Source organism: Paralichthys olivaceus, chromosome 11 (genome assembly GCF_024713975.1).
Source record: "Paralichthys olivaceus isolate ysfri-2021 chromosome 11, ASM2471397v2, whole genome shotgun sequence".
NCBI lineage: Eukaryota > Metazoa > Chordata > Actinopteri > Pleuronectiformes > Paralichthyidae > Paralichthys > Paralichthys olivaceus.
The window spans coordinates 4,684,311-4,705,539 of NC_091103.1; the positions used below are offsets into that span (position 1 = coordinate 4,684,311).

General features: G+C 40.5%; 2 protein-coding genes and 1 long non-coding RNA gene across 12 annotated transcripts; 2 read left to right on the forward strand and 1 right to left on the reverse strand.

The window, feature by feature from the left end:
* The first annotated feature begins 263 nt into the window (after nt 1-263).
* Nucleotides 264-11,437, forward strand: LOC109634367 (phosphatidylinositol transfer protein alpha isoform-like). Its single transcript, XM_020094823.2, has 12 exons — nt 264-525; nt 2,545-2,575; nt 6,117-6,262; nt 6,675-6,766; nt 6,973-6,980; nt 7,881-7,955; nt 8,681-8,752; nt 8,934-9,011; nt 9,111-9,221; nt 9,386-9,508; nt 10,358-10,427; nt 10,522-11,437. Exons 1-11 carry the CDS (start codon nt 509-511, stop codon nt 10,397-10,399), a joined length of 795 nt encoding a protein of 264 aa, XP_019950382.1. The 5' UTR covers nt 264-508; the 3' UTR covers nt 10,400-10,427; nt 10,522-11,437.
* Nucleotides 9,683-10,351, reverse strand: LOC138412038 (uncharacterized). Its single transcript, XR_011244559.1, has 2 exons — nt 9,763-10,351; nt 9,683-9,730 (listed from the first exon to the last, which is right to left on the reverse strand). It is a non-coding gene; the product is annotated as an uncharacterized lncRNA (long non-coding RNA).
* Nucleotides 11,438-11,746: 309 nt separating the features above from the next.
* Nucleotides 11,747-21,184, forward strand: inpp5ka (inositol polyphosphate-5-phosphatase Ka). 10 transcript variants are annotated; one of them, XM_020095234.2, is made up of 14 exons: nt 11,747-11,898; nt 12,231-12,350; nt 14,518-14,622; nt 14,730-14,838; nt 15,065-15,181; nt 15,620-15,795; nt 15,887-15,998; nt 16,111-16,220; nt 16,330-16,356; nt 17,447-17,672; nt 17,869-18,006; nt 18,087-18,170; nt 18,247-18,351; nt 18,452-21,184. In XM_020095234.2, exons 2-14 carry the CDS (start codon nt 12,286-12,288, stop codon nt 18,530-18,532), a joined length of 1,455 nt encoding a protein of 484 aa, XP_019950793.2. In that variant the 5' UTR covers nt 11,747-11,898; nt 12,231-12,285; the 3' UTR covers nt 18,533-21,184. The 10 variants fall into 10 exon arrangements, with proteins under 10 accessions (XP_019950793.2, XP_019950794.2, XP_069390638.1 ...); XM_020095235.2 differs by lacking the exon at nt 16,330-16,356; XM_069534537.1 differs by lacking the exon at nt 16,330-16,356 and having other exon boundaries at nt 17,908-18,006.
* Nucleotides 21,185-21,229: the final 45 nt, after the last annotated feature.

Sequence of the window (21,229 nt, forward strand, 5' to 3'; positions counted from 1 at the left end):
TCTACGAATCTATTTGTTTGATTTCACACGTCAGGCATCAAACACACTCTTGAAAACATCACTAGGATTATTTTATACTCAACTTCTTCCAATACGTAACTTTCACTCCTACACACTGGACCTTTAAATGTCTGTTGGGCCTTGTTGGAGGTGTGGCCTTTCTTCTTCAGGTGTGATTATAATTCAGCAGGTATTAGTAGAAGAAGTATTCATAGATTTTCAAAGTGGAATCAAGTGTAGTGGCAGCAGTGACATTAGCTCCATGAAACGATATGATCACAACTTCAAGTTCCGGATGGAAAGACTCGATAATGATTTACCAAACTGCTCGTGAACGCAGCATGAAGTTACCTGAAACTTAAAGGTGGGTGTGTCCCTCTGAGTCGAAGCCGCGCCCCTCCGCTCACCCAGCCGGTATCTTCAGGAAGTGGAGAACCGGCTCACAGACACCGACCTGCGGCCAGTGGAGCTCCGTGATCCCCGCACAGCTACAGTCGACACCGCCAACATGCTGATCACTGAATAGTGAGTATCTCAACTTTTCTGAAAGTGCTTCGTTTTTTTTTTTTTATCAGCTACAAAACAGAAACTTGTGGTTTTTTCCTTTTCAACCTTTCTCAAACTATTCACTACTCATCTTCATTTTTCAGCAACATTACTTTGAATGCATACATGCATGTTAAGTAAATGAGTATATGCGTGTTTATGACAACGAGGATCAATACCGACAAGGAGAGGTTTCATTTTTTATTTGAATAACAGGTGGAGCGCAGTTAAATACATTTGACAGCTAAGTGAACTCACCACCTGACACTCCAGTCATTTTGTGTGTGGAGGAAATCATGGGTGCAGCCAATCAACTTCCATTTCCATCCACTTTATTTGTTTCTTTGATGCACTGAGGTGTGCAGAAATATCCAAAAGCCAGTAAATGTATTTTTGAAAAATTCCCCTGAAGGAAAATGTTCGCCAAGAATTTGGAGTCATTGAGTTTAAATATCAGGTATCTTGGGTTTTTTTCTTTGCTCGGTTCATTGGCGGTTTATCGGCCGAACATAATAATAATCATAACTCACAGAATCGTCCTCTTCTTCCTGACTGCTCCTCGAGTCAAGATCTGAACTTTACTTCTTCTTCTTTCCATCTTCTTCTTCTTCTTCTTTGGGATTTAAGTCAGTTTAGTTAACATATTCAGACAAATGACAAACCTGCCTTTGATTGAAATGAGTGAATGAATTCACTATTCAGTAAAAAAAAAAAACCACAAAACTACACTCTTGTAACTCCTGAGCCAGGCGGTTTGACAACCCTGCCTCATGCACATCATTGCTGGAACATCATTCCGTGGCTGGCTGTCATATGATCACGGTGCAGAGTGCATGAGAAGGAGTCAGCCATGATAAATTATATGGCTTCAGATGATTCTGCCTTGTCTCAAAAAAATGCACTGGACCCTCATGGTGAGACCTTATGGCCGTGCTGTGTAAACGGTGCAGGGTAACATAACAACACATACAGTGTCCCTTTTCACCACACCAGCCTTTAAGTTCATGCTCGGGAGGCTCCTCTCTTACTCTGATCTGTTGTAATGAAATATTCAGGCCCTGCAAGACTGGCAGCAGGTGGCGATTAATGAGCTATTGTATGGGCTCACGCAAGAGATGGATACACAAAGAACACACACACACCCACACACATATTGTTGTCATTGCTGTTTTTGTTGGTGCATGTGCAGAAAGCTTGGATACATTACCAGTAGAGTTTCATTAGATTCCTGCAGCGGTGTGGTGTTTACATGACTGTCAGTCACCTCTGACTGATGGCTAATGGTCATCAACTATGTTCCTGTTGCTTTCTCACGTGTTGAGCTCAAATCCACGCCCTCCGATTTAGGATGCAGGTGCATCCTCAGCCCCTCATGCTGAGATGAGCACATTACACAAGTTCATTCATCCTAAGGCGTACTGCACGGCTTGCGAAAGCAGTTATTGTGTTACCGTGGAGGAGGTTTAGCAAGTTTTGGGGTGTGCACTATGATGACATCATGGGTCGTCTCTGATTGGGCTTAAAACTTTAAATATATAACAGAGAGTTTGGGCTTTGGAAGTTACGCATTCACAAGACAGGTAGCATTATGGGAAACGTTACCACGGCATCTGTTAACCTTTTTAAATATGTATTTAGTGACTACTGTAAGACAACAGAAGTGTCCCTTTAATTTAGTTATGCATCAAGCGTTAATTAAGTAAAGTTATAAAAGATAACGCAGACACTTTACATCACAGGTTCCCATTGAGCTTAAATATGAAACAGCCAGCCTCATTCACAGCAGGTAACTCACCAAGGCACACAACTCCTCCATACAATGGTGAATCGCCCTTTTTATGGGTTGTTGGGTTCGTCCTAAAGGGAAGATGTTGACATGTTAACTTACGCTATTGTCTTTGTTGGTCAACAGCTGAAGTGTGTCTGTTGTTGTGTTTCCTGTTTGATTGCTGTCTGGTATTTCTGTGTGTTTAATACCTACTCTCTGCTCTCTTGTAGCCGAATCGTCCTGCCTGTGTCAGTGGAGGAGGTAAGGACTCATTTGGTTACTCATTGTTTTAAACAGGGACAGTTCATGATAACTGACATCAATTATTTAAAGTATTTGATGATTTGCCTTTACTTCCTCTAAATCAAAAGTGTCACTGCAGGGATTTTCTCATTTCCAGTAGCAATTTCCTCTCTCTCTGGTGTCAGTTGATACATTTTTTGTTATATTTTTTCTCTCAGTGACTGTTTAAAATCCTACAGGCTGCTGATCGACATACAGTATTTCAGCATCTGATTTTACTGCCTGATTACAGGCACAGCAGAGCAGATTAGTCTCAGTCGATGTGCTTTAGATGCCCTTGCAGTTGAAACACTAAACGTTTGCTTCATATCAGGTCCAGAATTTATTTAGTTGCATTAAATATACAGCGAGAGCAGTTTCTGCCTCTACACCCTCCCCCCCTCGTTAGCCCTGCAAAGGATGTTGTGTTCACCCCTGTCCGCTTGTTTGTAAGAAAGATTACACAAAAACTACTGGTGCTGGGAACTGATATTTATTAGTGTGTGAAATTCTATGCAGCTTGTTTGAATTTAACCAAGCTGCAAATATTTAATTTAATGTACTTACTCTTTTAATAGAAAGACCATTGCTTGATCCCAGTTTTGATCAAAATCTTCCACACAACACTGAACCTTTGTTTTTCCATAACTTCACTTTGAGCAGTAGCCAGGATTTCACACACACCCACATAATCACAGTTTAGTGAATGAGCTTTTCTTCCGATCCGTTTTTAGTTTTTTTTAATTTGTGTGTTGTTGAGAAACCAAGGGAACTATTAAAGCACCTTGAGCTGGATTAGATATGAATGGAATAGGTGTGTGCTATGTAATCTGCGTATGATGTCATATGTGATGACGCAAAACGATTTGGAAAGAATTCAGTTACTTAAAAATGTATCCCAACAGCTCGCAGGATAACAAAACAATGTGTGCATCGCAATTACATTACCATTTCTAATGGTCAGTTTGGTAATGGTATTATTTTTAGTCAAAATTATTTTTTTATAGAATCATTGGTTCCTTTGAATTATGCAAAATAAGGTTTAAAGGCAAATTATTTTCATTTGTGTTGTATTTATTTTGTAGATTACACAACAGTTACATTATTTTAAATTTAATTTCACACTTAGCGAAACACAATTTGACTTTCCTCAGGTGGGGGAGTCGCACTGTTTCCAGTCTTTAAACAAGGTTTCTCAAGTTGTTTTCAGACATTCACTGAACTCCGCAGTTCCTCTGTATTTCCCCCGGAGGTGTGGGGAGGTTATTTACGCTTCCAACTCTCAACAGTTACAAAAATGAAAAAAAAAAAACCCTACAAAGCTAAATATGTCCCGCTGACAAAGTGGTGTCATGCACAAGACACCAAAGATGTCCAGAGAGATTCTGGTGATAGAAACTGACGTCAGTGTCTTCGTGTCCCAAAACAAAACACGTGATCTCAGCGGTGGACTTAATACGTAATACTTAATAGTCATGATATGCTCAAAAATCATTTATGAAGTCATGGTGACCTATACTTCAGATGTAATAAAACAACAGAACCATAACATGGCTGCATACTACTCGTGTGGTGTCATCCAAGTGTCCGCAAGCCCTGACATTTATATATGACTCAAAACGAGGTCATTTAAATCGTGTTTTAAGCCTAAATGTCCACAGATCTCTTCCTATGAGCTGACAAACGCGGCAAAGACCGTCAGACGTGCTAATGTCCGCTAGCTTAGCCACGTCCGTTGGACTTCTAGGCTAAAAGCACGGTGTAAACAATCTCGTTTCGAGTCAAAGATGGATGTCGGGGCTTGCAAACACTTGGATGACACCACACGAGCAGTATGGCCGCATGTTTTCTGCTCTTTTATTACGTGTGAAGAAGAGGACACCATTAACTTTAATTGTATTGGATTTACCCCTCGAGACTCCACAAGTGTTTTGTGAACTTCACAACACTTCACCCAGCCCTCCATCCATCAGCATAGTTGTGAGTAAATGAGTAACTTTTTCACTATCCCATTTAAGACGTCATATACCTGATGACATCATAACCACAGGATAAATCTGTTTTCAATTTTAATACACGTAAATATAGTTGTCAGTTACGGCCCTGATTAATTGAACATGTAGTGTGCAGCTATTTATGGAAAGACTGGTGGACAGTGAAGGCTTTAAACAAGTTTCAACAAGCAGACACTCAGAGCCATGCTGACGGTTATTCACATGGGACTGAAATGCTACAGTAGTTTGTGTTTCCACTAATTATAACAATGGTCCACACACCTTGTTTCTGTCAGTGATACCCTTGTTGTGAACCAGCAGGTTCACAGGTTTCTGCTGAAAAAACGATTTCGTGACCACCTCTGCTCAGGTTCAGCCTGTTTTCGTTGTTCGCAGCTGAAAGTCGTCCTCCGACCTTCTCTTATAGGTTCATAATTACATCTTGACAAAAGGAAGAAGTACTGGTTCTTCACGATGAGTCACATTTTTGAGTTCATGCTCACAGTGGCAGGGCAGAGCATCCCACGGCTACCAGAACAGGTTACTAGCCTGAAGCAGTCTCTGAGGAGAACAACATTTTTGTGTAGGTCAACTGCAAACGGTAGCACAGGTTTTAAAGTCTCTTCAGCTTTTGCAATATTTTTCCGACTTGGAAAAGTCACGTGAATCTAAATTTAGAACAGCAACTCTGTGGATAGCCAGCAAGACGTTTGGTACACATGTTGCCGACGTCATCACGTGTAAACAAATAAACATAATTATTCTTTTTTTAAATTTCACTATAGACACTTGCAAACTGCACGTCCATCTATTACAAGCACATCTCAGCTCGCGAACACACAAACACCCACACACATGTGGAAGTGTCCTGGCCAGCACCGGTCATGTGAGGCAGTCTTTCCAGTGTCACAACACATGCCCCTGAGTCAGGAAGGGGGTGGAGGGGTGCAGGAGGAGGAAGAAGAGAAAGGAAGAAGGAAAAGCTGAGCCTGCAGTTTTTTGAATGCTGAAGTCTGTGATAAAGGAAAATGGTTAACTCACGGTCATTCACATGGGGTCATGACAGAGTAATTCTTCCAACTAGCTCTCTGAACGTGTGTTTCCATCTCGTCGTGCGTCCTCGTTATTGGAGCATTTGATGCCCATGTTACATAGTATCACCAACAAAATCTCTCCAGTGATGCTCTGAGTGCTGCGGCTGAAACTATTGTAGAAGCTCGTGAGGTGACTCATTAGGAAACACTCACTTTTAGTTTATCAAGTAGGTATAATGTTGTCAAATAAATAAAGCAACCTCAGGCCACCTTTTCATTTGAGGAAATCGGAAGCATTGAATTCAATATTTGGCCACTCTGGGCGGCAGAACAAGCTGCAAGCAGAGTTTATCAGCACGACATAGCTGGAAATGACACATTGAAGAACATTTGGAGCATTCACAGGCTTACCTCCTGTAGGGGAGATTAAAATGATTGAATTCATTATTGTATAAAAGTGTCTAAACCACAAACCCTCCTTCCTCCCTCCAGTACCAAGTGGGTCAGCTGTACGCAGTAGCTGAGGCCAGTAAGGATGAGACGGGTGGGGGAGAAGGCGTGGAGGTGTTGGAAAATAGACCCTACGAGGAAAATGGAGAGAAGGGACAGTACACCCACAAGATCTACTACCTGCAGAGGTTGGCTGTGCACTGCTTATCTCACACTGATGAATGCTTAAAGGTTCGGTTGGCTAGACAACATCAGGGTTTCCCCTACATTTGCCGATGCAAGATTATTGCTCCCGCTGCTTTGGGATGAAAATAATTCCTTATGGTAAACACTGAATACGCAACCGATTCATCTCATCCCTACGCCCTCCTCTCAAAGCTACACCCCCAAAAACACATGCACCTGCTGCACTGACTGACAACTGCTAGAAGACGACTTCGCCGTGACTCTGCAATGTCGGGACATGAACAGGTGTTTTAGGAACAAATGGCCAACCCTACCTTTAAGAAGTTGTATAAAAGCAATTCTGTCATACCTAATATGTATCTGTGGTACTGTGTGTGTATTTTGTTTTCATACTTTCTGTTTGTGACTCTGCAGCAAAGTGCCAGCTATCATCCGCACATTAGCTCCGACTGGTTCTCTGGAGGTTCATGAGGAGGCCTGGAACGCATATCCTTACTGCAAAACCGGTGAGTCCCCCCACACACACACAAGCAGCATGAGGGTTAACACTTCAACACGTCCCATTGTACAGTAAACACTGTACTTTTGGTTGTGGACTGTTTCGGCTGACAACCTTGATGCTTTGAATCTGTGTATCAACTAAAACCTTGTCTCTCCTTCTCTTTCTGATCCATCCCCTCTCCATCACGTGCCACCCTGTCCTCTGATGCAGTCCTCACAGTAAGTACTCTTAGATGAAAGTTTTTCCATTTAACTGTTTATTTTAACTATGGGCCCATTCACAGATGAAACCACGTGAACATTATTATATTACGATTTCAGTGACCTGTATTTTCACGGTATTGTTAAAATGTTCAGAAATTCCTGATACACAAAATTAAATTATTTCTCAAATTATTATATTTAAGTAATATATTCATTAATAAAAGAAATAACAGCACCAACATCATATCAAATGTGCAACGTTAAAACTGAAGGAATATCATAATAATAACTGCTGCTCATTTTAGCTCAGTGTGAGGATGCATTTTACGTCATTTAGTGGAGTGTGCGCGCAAAGTTTTATACACACACCCTTTTCGGCTTTTGTGCGCATGTACACTTTTAGTATGAATCCTACGCACTGCTTTATAAATGAGGATCCAGAGCACTGGCAGCTCTCCTGCTCTCACTGCCTGCCACTCCCTCCAGCAGGTTTTTACTACACAATAAACCCACATTGATTGCTGCGTGCGTCTTGGAGACTTACTAACCTGAGGGTCGCCGGTTTAATCCCAATCTCCTCCATTGCATGTACCGAAGTGTCTTGAGGCAAGATTGTGGAGCAAACAGTTGTTATTTTATTTCACACTGCTAACACAATATTGCTGAATAAGTGTTGACTTGAAGGCCCGTGACTGATTGTCACTGAGATTATTTCATGAGTAAGGTCGATAAATATGACCTTTGTCCTGTTCCACACTGGGTCTCAGGGACACAGAAGTAATGCAGCTGAAGAATGGGCGCATAAAAAAGAGAATTAAAACAGACATATGAAAGTAACTCAAAAGTTACAATCCCTTGTAAGTAGTTACTTTTTGATGCAGAAAAAGTGATGTGATATATCTTCTATGTTCACAGAATCCCTGGATGAAAGAAAAATTCTTGATCAAGATTGAGACGTGGCACAAACCTGACATGGGGGATCAGGAAAATGTAAGTCATTTTAATTGTAATTACTAGTAACCAGTTGTGGTCATAATTTTCCCACCATATACGTTTGCATTAACAGCTGTTAACTTAGTTATCGATGAGAACTATTTAGCATCAAACTTCATTCCTTCGCTCGCCAAGAACTGTAATCATTGGTGGAAAACAACGTTAATTTTTCTGCTGCTTTGCTTCTATTTTTTTTAATCACACCTCTGCTCTTACTTATTAAATAAAGCAAAAGTAGCATCATAAAACGTTCAAACTTGAATACATTAATAATGGTAGACTTGATATTCAAAGAGCTGCTAATCAAATGAAAAGTCATAGAGGGTTTGAATCCTTTAAATCCTGGTGACTGTGTTGTTTATATTTAAGTCCGAGATTGGATCTTCTAGCACAGGCAGCAGGAGAAGTGAAGCTAAATAGGTAGAAATTCACAAACATCTCGTGCACACTTTCATGGTTTCCTGATGAATTATGAATACAACACATATATTCTATATATATATAATCAAGCTCCCAGGCTTTAACACATTAGTGGTTCAATCCCTGTTCAGTACTATTGGTCAATTTCCACCAGCCTCAGCTGAACATTGTGTTTAGTGAATGTTAGAATGCTGATGAGCGAAACTAAGCAAGTGGTAGTTAACAGAAAACATGAAATCTGGTATGTGTGTATGGTTTTACCAAGAAACCGAGCTCACTTGTTTTTCTTTGCCTTGCTGCAGGTACATGGAGCAAGCCCCGAACGGGAAATAGTTGACATCGACATAGCGGACAGAAAAGGCATAAGTTCAAGTGTAAGATTTAAAAAAAATGTCCATGTGTTTTGGATCTGAGCAGAGATCATTCTTTTCCCCTGATGGATATTTGATTCAAATGAACTAAACATTCAGTGTAATTGATCTGCTGCTTATTATGTTGCTTCATATTTGTCATAGCTGTGCTGCATGTCATTGTACTGATTCTATTCATTCTTAGGACTACAAACCAGAACTTGACCCAGCCCTTGTTAAGTCAGAGAAGACAGGTAGAGGACCTCTTGGCCCCAACTGGAAGGTACAACTCCTCACTGTGGCTCATTAAGTTAAATGAATAAATAAAAATATGAGTTTAAAGGCCTGTTTTTATGTGATCTGTGCATCTGTGCCTTTGCAGAAAGAACTCGCTAACAACCCCAACTGTCCGCATATGTGTGCCTACAAGCTAGTCACCATTGAATGCAAGTGGTATGGACTTCAGGCCAAGCTGGAGAAAATGATTCAAAAGGTACAACATTGCTGTTTGTTTTTTTGTTTGATCAGTATGTCATTTTTGACACCTACTGCTTTTTGTGGCCATTATATGCATATTTTGCTTAGACCTGAAATAGCACAGTACTATTTATCTGGTGTGTTCTCACGCTGCCTTTCTTTCACGCCCACTCTGTCCAGATGGAGAAGCGAATTTTCACCAACTTCCACAGACAGCTGTTCTGCTGGCTCGACAAGTGGATCGATCTGTCCATGGACGACATCCGACGTATGGAGGATGAGACAAAGAACGAGCTGGATAAGGTGACTGAGGATTTTAAACACTGTCTTATTACAGCACAATGAGCCGTTGCATTGATATAACACTAAGACGATCCTGTCAGTGCCGAGCAACTAGATCTGTACGTCACATGACTGATGTAGATATGTGGCAGGATATTTTCATGTGATGTGAATGTGCACAGTTTTTTCTGAGTGTGTGTGTGTGTGTGTGTGTGCATGCGCTTGTATTGTCTTTGTGAGGACCTCTTCGAGCGTAGATCTTATGGAGTGAGGACATTTTGGGAAAGTAAGGACATTTTAATTAACACAATTAATTGAGGGTAAAATTGAAATCCTGCTGGTCGGCCCAAAATCTAAAAGGGAAATGTTGCTGAATAAATCTGGGGAAATTAAGTCCTGGGATTAAACATGAGGTCACAAGTCTATACATATTATTTTAGATTCAGATCTAAGCTTCAGTTCACACATCAGAAAGGTGACGACCGTATATCTAACACATTATCGATATGTAAGGGAAGCCAGCTCGCTACTGGTAATCACGGGTACATTTGTTTTATTCATGCGGTGCTTTGATTTTTATTTTATTTATTTTGTAATCTTTGTTGTGAAGCACATTTTGCTGCAGTTCTTGTTTGAAAGGGGATATACAGGTTTATTATTATTATTATATATACACCACCTTTAGTTGATGATGGTGCAGATATTCCAATAAAACCTCTATGACAGTTTCCACACATGTTCACAGGCACAATGAAATTAACCTTTTTATGGCACAACTGTCGTATTGGATTGCATCAGATTATACAGGTGGACCTAATAAATTGGACACTGCATGTTTGTTTTATAACATTTTTTTTTTCCACGTCATAGTTGAGGGCTGGTGATAAAGTTCAAGGCATGTCAAATGAGTAAAAGTGATTGCAACGGATGGATTCACCCGGTGAGTATTTTACTTTTGTCTCGGATGAATTTAACACCAAGAGTGTTGAACAGGAAGAAGACAGTTGATTTTTTTTTTCTCTTCTCTGATACAGGACGATTTGACTTCCTTCAACAAACTCAGTCTCCTCACCTCGGACACTGAACCCAGACCAGCTTGATGGGCATTGTCAAGAATATAGCACTTACATCCTGATAAAATTTGCTTTTAATAAGAGCTGATTATTGTAAAACATTTGTTTGTATTTATGTACTGCATTTGTGAAACCAACTTTGGGAATGTAACATTCTTGCTTATGCCTGTTCTGTACTCTTAAATTCAAAAACACTGGGGAAGAGGTTTGGTTTGTGTCTAAAGCAACATATCTGATTAACTGTACTCGTGTGCCTTTTTAATGGAATATATTTGGACTTTGTTCTTTCCTTTGATTTTGTATTTTCCAGTTGTTTCCAATTGTTTACTTTTTTATTTTCAAAAAGAAAAGCTCCAGAGTTATTTTGTTTTCTACAACTGACTTAAACAGAAGAGATCTGACGACAAGTAGAATAGGCTCTAGTGCATTTAGCAAATTTCTCCACTAATCTCACAAAGTACACACATTGTTTTTTTTTTTTAAATCATCAAACTGGAAATTCATCCTGGCATAGTGACTGGAAGCCAAACTTTAACTTGTGAGGTATTAACATTCAAAATACCTCAATCAGAGCAATTTAAAGTAAGCTATTCATTCTGGTCTAATTTGGTCCGGTGGTTGGTTTAACCTCGGACAAAGATTACAACCGCTGTGTTCTAATTACAACTTTAAGCTTTGACTGTCAGTGATTATAATATGTCAGAGAAACCTAAAGCTCGAGCATATTCCTAAATAATTGACACAATAAAGCAGTTCTGTCTCGATAACTTGATAACTGGATAACTTCTCTGTAACGTCAAACCTCTGTCATTGTAATTGTCTGAATTTGGATGTTTTAATGTCGATCCAATTGTGTATTAAAGAAAGTTTATTTGTTGATTGCTGTTTGTGTGAGTGTACATTGGTCTGGTGTTCAATCACCAATACATGAACATGCATGAGGAACCCCCCCCCCCCCCCCCCCCCCCCCCTCCTCCTCACTGCCTGCCAGTAGAAATACATTTTAAAGCCTGGCTCCTTCAGAATAAAAGCATAACCACAACCTTTACAGACTCGGAAAACGGCATACGAGTCACATGGATTACACTTAAATGCACATATTTACTGCACAATAGTTTAGAAAAAGAAATTTGTGAAAGAAATGAAACTCAAATAAACACGTGACTATTTTTTTAAAGCAGGAAACTTTATTCTTGTGTTTTCCGGATAAGGGGCGTGGTCGTTTCAGTTTACGGTCCAGCTGATGAGAAGCTTCCGCTCAACCGGTTTGTTTACAGTTCAGTGTTCAACCTGTTTCTACACGTAAACAGCTGGAAACCAGGCTGCTCACACGTCCAGGTACAACACGATGAAACCCCAACTCTGTCAGCTCCACCGCTCAGTGTCTGATGCTAGAAAACTAGCTTTAGCAGCTAGCCGCGCAGTGTAGCTGTTAGCTCACGTGTGTTTGCTAAAAAAAAGCAGCGGGGCACGGTTGTTGATGTTAGCTTTAGCTTCGTGAAGTTAGCTCGGCGGAAGTTATGGCCCCAGCTCTGCAGTCACACGTGTGCACAAGACGGATGTGAAATATGACAAACGCATCGTGGAGTCAAACTTCCGCTGTCACAGAGTTTACACTGACGCTGCTAGCATCGTTGGCTAACACGTAGCTGTAACATTGCATTTCTCAGTGTGTGTGTGCCGCCGACGTGTCTGTGTCACCGTCCTCCAGCTGTGGAGGCGAAGATGGAGGAGACGGAGGAGCAGCAGCAGCAGCCGGAGAGGGGAGACACCGACACGCACAGCTTCAGGTTGGTGACAGCTCATGTGTAAACCATGCACAGACCTGCGGGTGTGTCTGTCAACTTCCAAGAGCTCATTAAAAGGAGACATTTAGTAAGTGGCTTGATCGGGTTCAGGTTTGAATCTGGTTTCAGGGAGATGTGCAGCTCAGCAGCATGTTGTCAATATGCAGTAGCATCAACACGGCAGACCTGAGAACGGACCTTGGCTCGAGATCATGTTGTTCTACAGACACGGCTTTAAAATGACTGTTTTAGTGGATTTTTCAGGGAATAATTGATTGAAACATGAGTGTGTGTTTATTTAGAATATATTGGATGATGGTGAGTATACACATCAACCCGATCATTGCTTCTCTCCACTGGCTCCCTGTCCTTTTCAGATTTTATTTTACTTCACATTGCATCCTGTTGATTCTCTTATATTTACTTTTCTTGCTTTGCTGTCAAAGCACTTTGTAAACTCAATAATAAAGTTTATTATTATTATTAAAAGTGGCATACGCTCTCTACTGAGTACCATTCTAATCTTTAGTTCGATCTGCAACAACACACCACAGACAGTTGGGTTAGTGAAGACAGACTTGCTGATGAATTCATCAGAAGTTCCTGTGGTATATCGTAATGTCTAATTCTTTAATTCAGGAAACAGTTTTTGTTGTGAAACTAATTATCTGTATAGAACTGTCATCAAACCACATTGTCCTGGAAATATGGTGTTGTGATTTGGGGACTAAGGGATGTAGAATGTAAAATTTAATAATCGATAATTTATACACTGTTTACCTTAGAATAGTTTGCTGGAGTTTGCATGGACGAAAAAAGTTCTCTTTGCTTCAGTCATTATCGTCTGAGTCTGTCCTGCTTGAGTTTAAGAGCTTTCAAACCCTCGATCTATTGCAATACCCAACAGAGTGCTGTGTGTGCCAGTCTACCAACATCAGACTGGCAAACAATGCACTGTGGCTGGTGGATTACGTTGCCCAGTAATACCTACCTAATGCGGATTTAAAGGAAAAAACAATGTGTTGCCATCCAGGAGGGTGCTCAGCAGCCTGCAAAGGGACAGAGTTTTTTTTATGCTCAAACATGCCAGTTGGTTTTATAATTTATTAATAAGCCTAATGTTGAAACATTTTACAGTGAGATTAGACGTGGGTTTGAGTAGACAAAGAAGACTTGTGGAAATAATGAACCAGCTCCCTAATCACTGTGGAGCACCCAAATCATTAAACCAGGACTTCGCTCATTTCACTCAGAGGTTTGATTCTACAGGAGCCACCGAAACCTTACACCGACGCTCAGTTGATTCCTTTCGTATTTCCAATCATCAAAATTTGGATTAATTTTCTGCCAGAGCACTGCCAACAATTCGTGGTCCTTTTGCAAGAATTTTCTTCTTCCATAATCTTTAACATCGATCCTTGAGGGAGAATGGATGAAATCAATCAGCTGTTAGGCAACGTAGAACGTGTCCGATCTGAGAGCCTCTGCAGCGACGCCACACAGTCAACGGGCAGCAAACAGGTCCTGCTTCATCGGCTCAACCAGCTGTTGACCTGCGTGGATGACTTCGACGCCAAACATGAACTGCATGAGAAAATGGTCAAGACACTGGATAACGCCTTCCTCTTCTGTGGCAAGAGAGCCAACACCCCGAGGAAAGACCGTTTCAGGTGGAGAACCAATGTCACCTCCTAGCTTGTCTTTCCTGTATTACGAAGGTGGAGACAGTGTGTGTGTGTTTTGTGCATGACTACCTCTTTCCTTTGATTAACTTCTGTTGCTATTTCTCTTTTACATTCTTTCATGGATTTTCTGTGTGTTCAATGGAGTCCCATATTAAAAGGCCACTTCTGAACTTTGGTGAAAGAACCCCACCAGTGGAGCATGTGTTTCAGAGCAGGGAAATTAATTATTATGGATGCAATGAGTTTGGGCTCAAGGATGACATGTCTCATTATGTGGTGACTATAGCAGCCTGACTGGCTCGTTATAGCAGCACAGTGCTTACACTGTAGGGGTGTTTAGCTTACTGTCACTCAGTGCTCCTTTTTGGTTTTGGCAACACTGAATGAAGCTCTTTGAGTGTACGTTGGACATTATCCATCTGTTACTGATGAATTATTGTTTGGTGTGAAATTCTGTGCACATTTTTTCACTTCCATGTCCACAGGCTTCACATGGTGACGTGGAATGTGGCCACAGCTGATCCTCCAGATGACGTAACCTTGCTTCTCCATCTAAACTCCCCAAAACGCCCGGACCTCTACGTCATCGGGTAGGTGGCGACAGCGTTGGAAGTCTGGTTATATAACTGGGTATGGAAAGAGTGACTCACAATTAAAAGTGTGGGTGTGTTTGTGTGTGTGTGTGTGTGTGTTTTAGCTTGCAGGAGGTGTACTCAGGGCCACTGAGATTCGTATCAGATGCTGTGTTCAATGACCCATGGAGTCATCTGTTTATGTCTATTTTAGCACCACGGAATTACGTTAAGGTACAGATCTTCTCATAACACCCTCTTATACCTGCACTCATATTAGAAGTGTAGTACAGATAAGCAAAGACATTATTGTTGCTTCCTTTTCAGCGAGTAACACTGTTTGAAACTAGAATTTTAGTGTTATGTTGTTAGTTATTATCCTCACCTAGATTTACATAACATGTTGACTTAAGAGAGTTTGCTGCAGTGCACACTCAGTGTGGCCATGTGTGTGTTTCAGGTGTCATCTATCAGGATGCAGGGTTTGCTGCTGCTCTTCTTCTCCAAACTGCAGCATGTCCCCTTCATCAGCGACATCCAGGCCACATACACACGTACAGGCATTTTTGGATATTGGGTAAAGGAAACACACACAAGTTGCTTTCTTGTTCACTGAAATCCGGGTAATCTCCTGAAATTATCCATGGGGATGTTTGTGAAAAACGCAAATGTCAGTGAGTCAGTTGCTGCTGATATTTTACGCACACTTCTCAAACCCTATAAAGAGATTGTGATGTGTAAAATTATTGCAGTTCCCCTTTAAATAGGGAATGGAATAGAATATGTGTTTAAAATATGTCAAAACCAAACCACAGAAACAGAAGTAAATGTTTTAAATCTCATCTTAATTTTTTCAAGATATCAAAAGTAGCTAATGAGCTGTGTTGTGCGCTTTGATAGTCTTTTTGTGTACAACACTGGAACATTTCTTATGTGCCTTAAATGGAAATTGTAATGGCAGTTCAACAGAACTGGTGGTTTTCCTGTTTCTAATCTCTGCCTGTTTGTTTCTTAGGGGAACAAAGGGGGTGTTTCCATCCGTTTGTCTTTCTATGGCCACATGCTCTGTTTCCTCAACTGTCATTTGGCTGCTCATATGAAATATGCCTCTGAGAGAGTGGATGAGTTTGAGTACATCATGGACACGCAAACATTTGCGTGTAAAAAAGCTCCAAGAATTGCTGACCACAAGTAAGTCGCTGCACAGAATATCAAATCTCCACTTTACCCAAAGAGATTTTCACGATGACTGATATGAAGCTTCATCTCATCGTATCTCCAGTCTGGTCTTTTGGTTTGGAGATCTCAACTTCCGAATTCAGGACCACGGCATGCACTTTGTCCGCACCTGTATCAACAATCAAACCTACAACCTGCTGTGGAGCAAAGATCAGGTGTGACACTTACTATGACACGCATCACTTCCAGCTCTTGTGAAACGCTCAGGTCTCAGTTGTACACCAGCTTGGATGGATCGTGTATTTGAGTTTGTGTTGTCCTTTGCAGTTGATCATGATGAAGAAGAAAGAACAGATGCTTCAGGACTTTGAGGAAGGCCCTCTGGACTTTCAACCCACGTACAAGTTTGACTTAAACTCTGATACTTATGACAGCAGGCAAGTTACTCATAAAATAACTTTTTTTAAATCACAACCATCTTCAGTTCCTGTTTCTTACAGTATTAATTTGCATATACTTCATCGACACCTCTTTTCAACTTCACAGGCTCTACAAGACATGGTTTGGCTTTAAGTAAGAGCACAAAGTCCATTTTTATCCAAATCTCCCTTGATATATCAGGTTGAATCTTAATTTTATCCACCACTGCAGTATATGCATACTCACAACTTTAACATGCAAGGGGTGTACTCGTTTCCTGCTGGAACCATAGACAATATGTAAAGATGGAAGGTATGACAGCTTCCTAAAGTGAAAACAAATCATCGTATCACACAGATGGCTCATGTTTCCGAATAAGGTCTTTATTAGATGAGTGAGATGTGTTGACTTCCTTTTTATACATCAGGAGGAAGTGCAGAAGCATTGTCCATCTTTATATACTGTACAGTCATTGGTTGTGACTTTTAAACATGTTTCTACAGGATTAACAAGGATTGTTTTTATCTGTAACACGCTGCAGATGAGACAACAAGCAAAAAACCCTAAACAGCCTTTTCAGTCAAATGTTTTCCCTGATAAGAAAAGACCGGAAAGCTTGTTATCTTACTGAATACTGTCTGAGCTCAAGCAGTATTCAAGAGCTGATGAGATGAAATTGTTGTTAAATGTACCCTGTATAGTTTATGGCCACTAGTGGCTTTAGCAATATCATCTTTATGTTTAGTTCAGACTATTTCACTGATGACCGGTGGAAGTGATAATCGCTTTCTGTTTGCAAGAGTGAACGAAAACATATGATGAAATAAAAGAAAATCTCAACAAATGAAGTGGAAAAGACAGACAGCATATTTATACAGCATGTTTAACTAAATGGGTTTTGTGTGAAACAAAAAATATAGAGGAAACTTTACAGGGTGCCTTTAAATAGCAATCAGTTGTCTACATTAACCCACATTCAACCTAATGTTGTTTATGTAAAATGAAAGCTGCTACGTAACAGCTAACGCGCATGCTCCATAACGATATGCACCGTAAAGTCTGTACAGTCTTTATCATGGAGGAAGAGTTGTCTCATCTTTATTTGGTAGTTTCACTTTCTCATTCATCATCCAGTCACGGGTTTCACAACAGTGGTGATTCTTGCTGTAAACCTTTAAATGTGTTTCCTGACTGAAGCCCCCTCCTCTCTGTTGCGTTTGTCATGTGTTGCCCACCTGTCCAGTGGAAAGAAACGCAAACCTGCCTGGACAGACAGGATCCTGTGGCGGCTCAGGCCCAAAGACCAAACCTCTGATAAGCAAGACGACAACTCGGAGGTAGTGAAGAAGGTCAAGGAGCTGGAGGAGGATGAGGAGTACCCTCTGAGGATCAGGCAGGACTTGTACACCAGCAACATGGAGTTTAGCATCAGTGACCACAAGCCTGTCATCGGCATCTTCACACTGGAGGTGAGAAACTCTAACACGGGTGTTTTTGCTCTATAGAAATTTAAAAAATGAAATGTCAGGACTTATATTTGTCATAAACACTTTGGACTCATGTATGACCAGATTAGAATTTGGATGCACAGATTAATTTGTATAATTATTTATTATCAAAACTAAAACTGTATTGATACAGAGAATGATTTCTCCTCTCATCCAGTTGAGGAAGATGTCTGAGACTCCTCTCGTACATCTGCAGGCGGAGGGCGAATGGAGCGCAGACATTGATGCAATGGTCCTCTACAGCCCTCTGCAGCCGTTCCCCTCCAGTACATGGGACTGGATTGGACTTTATAAGGTAGGTTCATCAACACCAGGTTACCAATGCCAGCAGTGATATTGCAGCAGGTGAGTAATAAATGTTTGTATGACATTCAGGTTGGATTCAACAGTTTGACAGACTACATCACCTACACGTGGGTCAAAGACGACGAGGTGGCTTTCAATGAAGAAGTCATACAGGTAGTAGCTTGTGCACCAATGAGTAAAAAGACGAGAAAGTCCCCGGAGTTTAATAAGTGTGTCTCTGTTTTTGTAGGTGTATGTTAGTAAAGAGGAAATCCCTGTGCAGGGAGGAGAGTGTGTGCTGTGCTACTACAGTAGTACTCTGCGGGGCATCATTGGTATCAGTGAACCATTCAAGGTGAGTAAATGATGGATTTTCATTTTTTAAAATCTGATTAAAACAAAATACCCGGTCTTGTTCATTAAGCTCCAGGTTGATCTTCCTCTTTCTCTTTTAGGTCCACGAGTCCAAGGTGGCCATTGAGGAAGGCCTGCTACATGACCAGATTAACAGACTCGACCAACTCGTAGCAAGTTAAGATCTTTGAGACTGATCTCCAGGAGTTATAGCTGTGATAAAGTGTAGAGATGAAACAGCTTGGGCCTGGATTTCCTGAACAACGACCAAGCTTTTTATAACTGTGCTTCTTCACCTGTCAGTGAAAGAGCAGATTAGGAAATGCCCCACTGACCTCTCTAATGCTACTGGAGTGGCTACTTAACACCCCTGTGGTCAATACACCTATTATTTTTACGATCACATATAGAGAGATCACATTCTCTCTATATGTAAACCAGAGTGAGCTCTGGGTAAATTCAAAGCAGAAAAAAATGAATCCTTCGTACGCTGACTGAAAACCTGAGACTAGTCACGTTACACTGGAGCAAAGAACTGCCAGCTTTATCTTGAGGGCTAAAATGTGGTAGAACTGTGAAAGTCATAGTATCTGGTTGTGTAATAGTGTTGTATGCTGAAACACATTGACGGGATGTTGTGTTTGTTTCGTGAGGAATCAGAGTGACAAGGTTAGACCCGAGGTTTTCTGGGAGGCATGAGCCCCTTGCGGTGTGTTGTGACATGTGTTGATCCTGTACCAGGTGAAAGGAGTGGGTGCATTCAGGTTTCTTAATGTAGTTTGACCTATTTTGACTTTTTAGCTTGGTCCCAGCGGACAACATGGAGGGTGTGGGTGTTGCTAACCTGCAGCCAGCCACCAGGGGGCAATCGTAATTTTGACTCCACTTTCAAAAACTGTCATGTTGTCCATTTTTATATGTGCAGTCACTGACTGTGATTTAAAGCTCATTCAGCCTGTTAGGGATTTCTGCAGATATATCATGTCTTCCCTTCATCTCTAATTCCCATCTCCAAGTCACTCCTAATAACTCCAGGACTTGCCTGAGCCTCATAACATTTCAAAATGTTCTTCGGCATCAATTGTTATTCATTGATATTTGTTTGTTTATCAGTGGGTACATTGCAAACAGGAACTATTTCAGCATAGGTTTTGATTCCACTCATTTTCCACATTAAAAAAAGTGGGTTCAAATTGTCCAGGTTACTAATTTACATCTCGCACTTGAATTTGTCTGAGGTGGACGTTCACTGTGTTAAATGGAAAAGCCCTCATTTAGATGTAATGATAAAGTAGTAAGTGTGATGTAGGATTAAGGCCTGCTGCTTGTGTGAGCAGTTCAATGCGTTAGTTCGTAGTAACAGGCTGTTAAAGATCAAAAATCATTGTTTGAAAACCTCCAAGTGCTGTCAGAGCTGCATGAGGCTGAAAGGAAAAGGGAACAAAGCCCACTGGCCATGTGTGTTTACAATTGCTAACAAGGTTAATGCATAGTTCAATGCTGAAGCAACTGTTCACTGCTGACGTAGCAAACACAAAGAGGTGGGTATCCGTGAATCCCTCTCGTTACTGGTATGTCTGCTCATGACACTGTCAAAGATGGAGCAGGAGTTTAACTTTCCATGTGTTCATTTGAGTCTGTCCTAAAGTTTTAAATTAAAAAAAAACAATTTCTTGTTCAAGGGGAAATCAGAGCTTAATATCTGTGGGAGAGAATTGTCAAAAAAGAAATTCTGTATTTAAAATTAAAGATGGAGTCACTGAATAACCAGCAAATGTTACCTGGAACTGTTGCAGTGTGTAGAACCACTGAACGTGAAGTTGTTGAGTCACAGATCTCGTTACCACCAGTGAGCTCTGTCAGCTGCCAGGATCGTATAAACGAGGACATGTCATGATTTGTGTGACATTTTTAAAACTCTACTTCAGTGTGAGAGGAAACTGAAATGGCGCTTTTGTTCAGTGAGCCCACTCACTCCAGAGAATTGACTGACATGGTTTTAGGTACTAGATAATGACTGAAAAAACCTGAAATGAAGTATAATAAATGTACGGAAGTGAAGAATTCCGTTAAAAAAACGTAAGATGATGTAATTTAATTTGTTTTCTATCCTGAAATGATTTCTGTCTCATGAAAGCTCGACCTTTTCCAGGTTTGTTTATTGAAATATTTAACAGATGTTACTTTGCTGTGTGAGTGGACAGTTCTAGGAAGATGTTCTCCTCATATTCAAATAAATGTGGTTGTTCCTGGAGAACTTGAAAACATATATAAAATATAACTCTGACCTTCTGACTCATTTTTAGCTTGCTGTCTCATTAACCCACCAGCATTTTTCAGTTTTATAGCAATCCTTCCTTACGAGTACAGTTTGTGACATCATCAGATGGAGAAGTTAATGATATGTTACACTGATGACTGTAATGAATAAGTACTTACAGCTTTACTCATTATTATCGGTGTGTGTTAAGAGAAAAATGAGGATTCAGCAAGTGCCTTTGAAATGACTGTCGCTTTACATTTACTGTATACTTTACTATTGCTGCTCAATTTTGATACGATGTGTATCATTAATATACAGTAGATTATTTTTATCATAACATGCTGTGGTTTTCACTGCCTTTTCTTGTTGGGAGAGCTTTTGGTTTTAAGTATTGCTGTTCCAAACATCCACCTCTCTTTGAGTGTTGGTGTTAATGACTTGCTGGAATGAAATATATTAGCTGCTTATTTTATTTTTTAAACTAAAGAGAAACATATTTTCTCAAGTAGTGATGTAACGAAATGTACTGTAACAGAACAAATGCAAATATTAAAGTCTCACTTATACATGATTACTTTGTGTATGTTTATGTGGTTTTTTTTTACGTTTGAAGAAT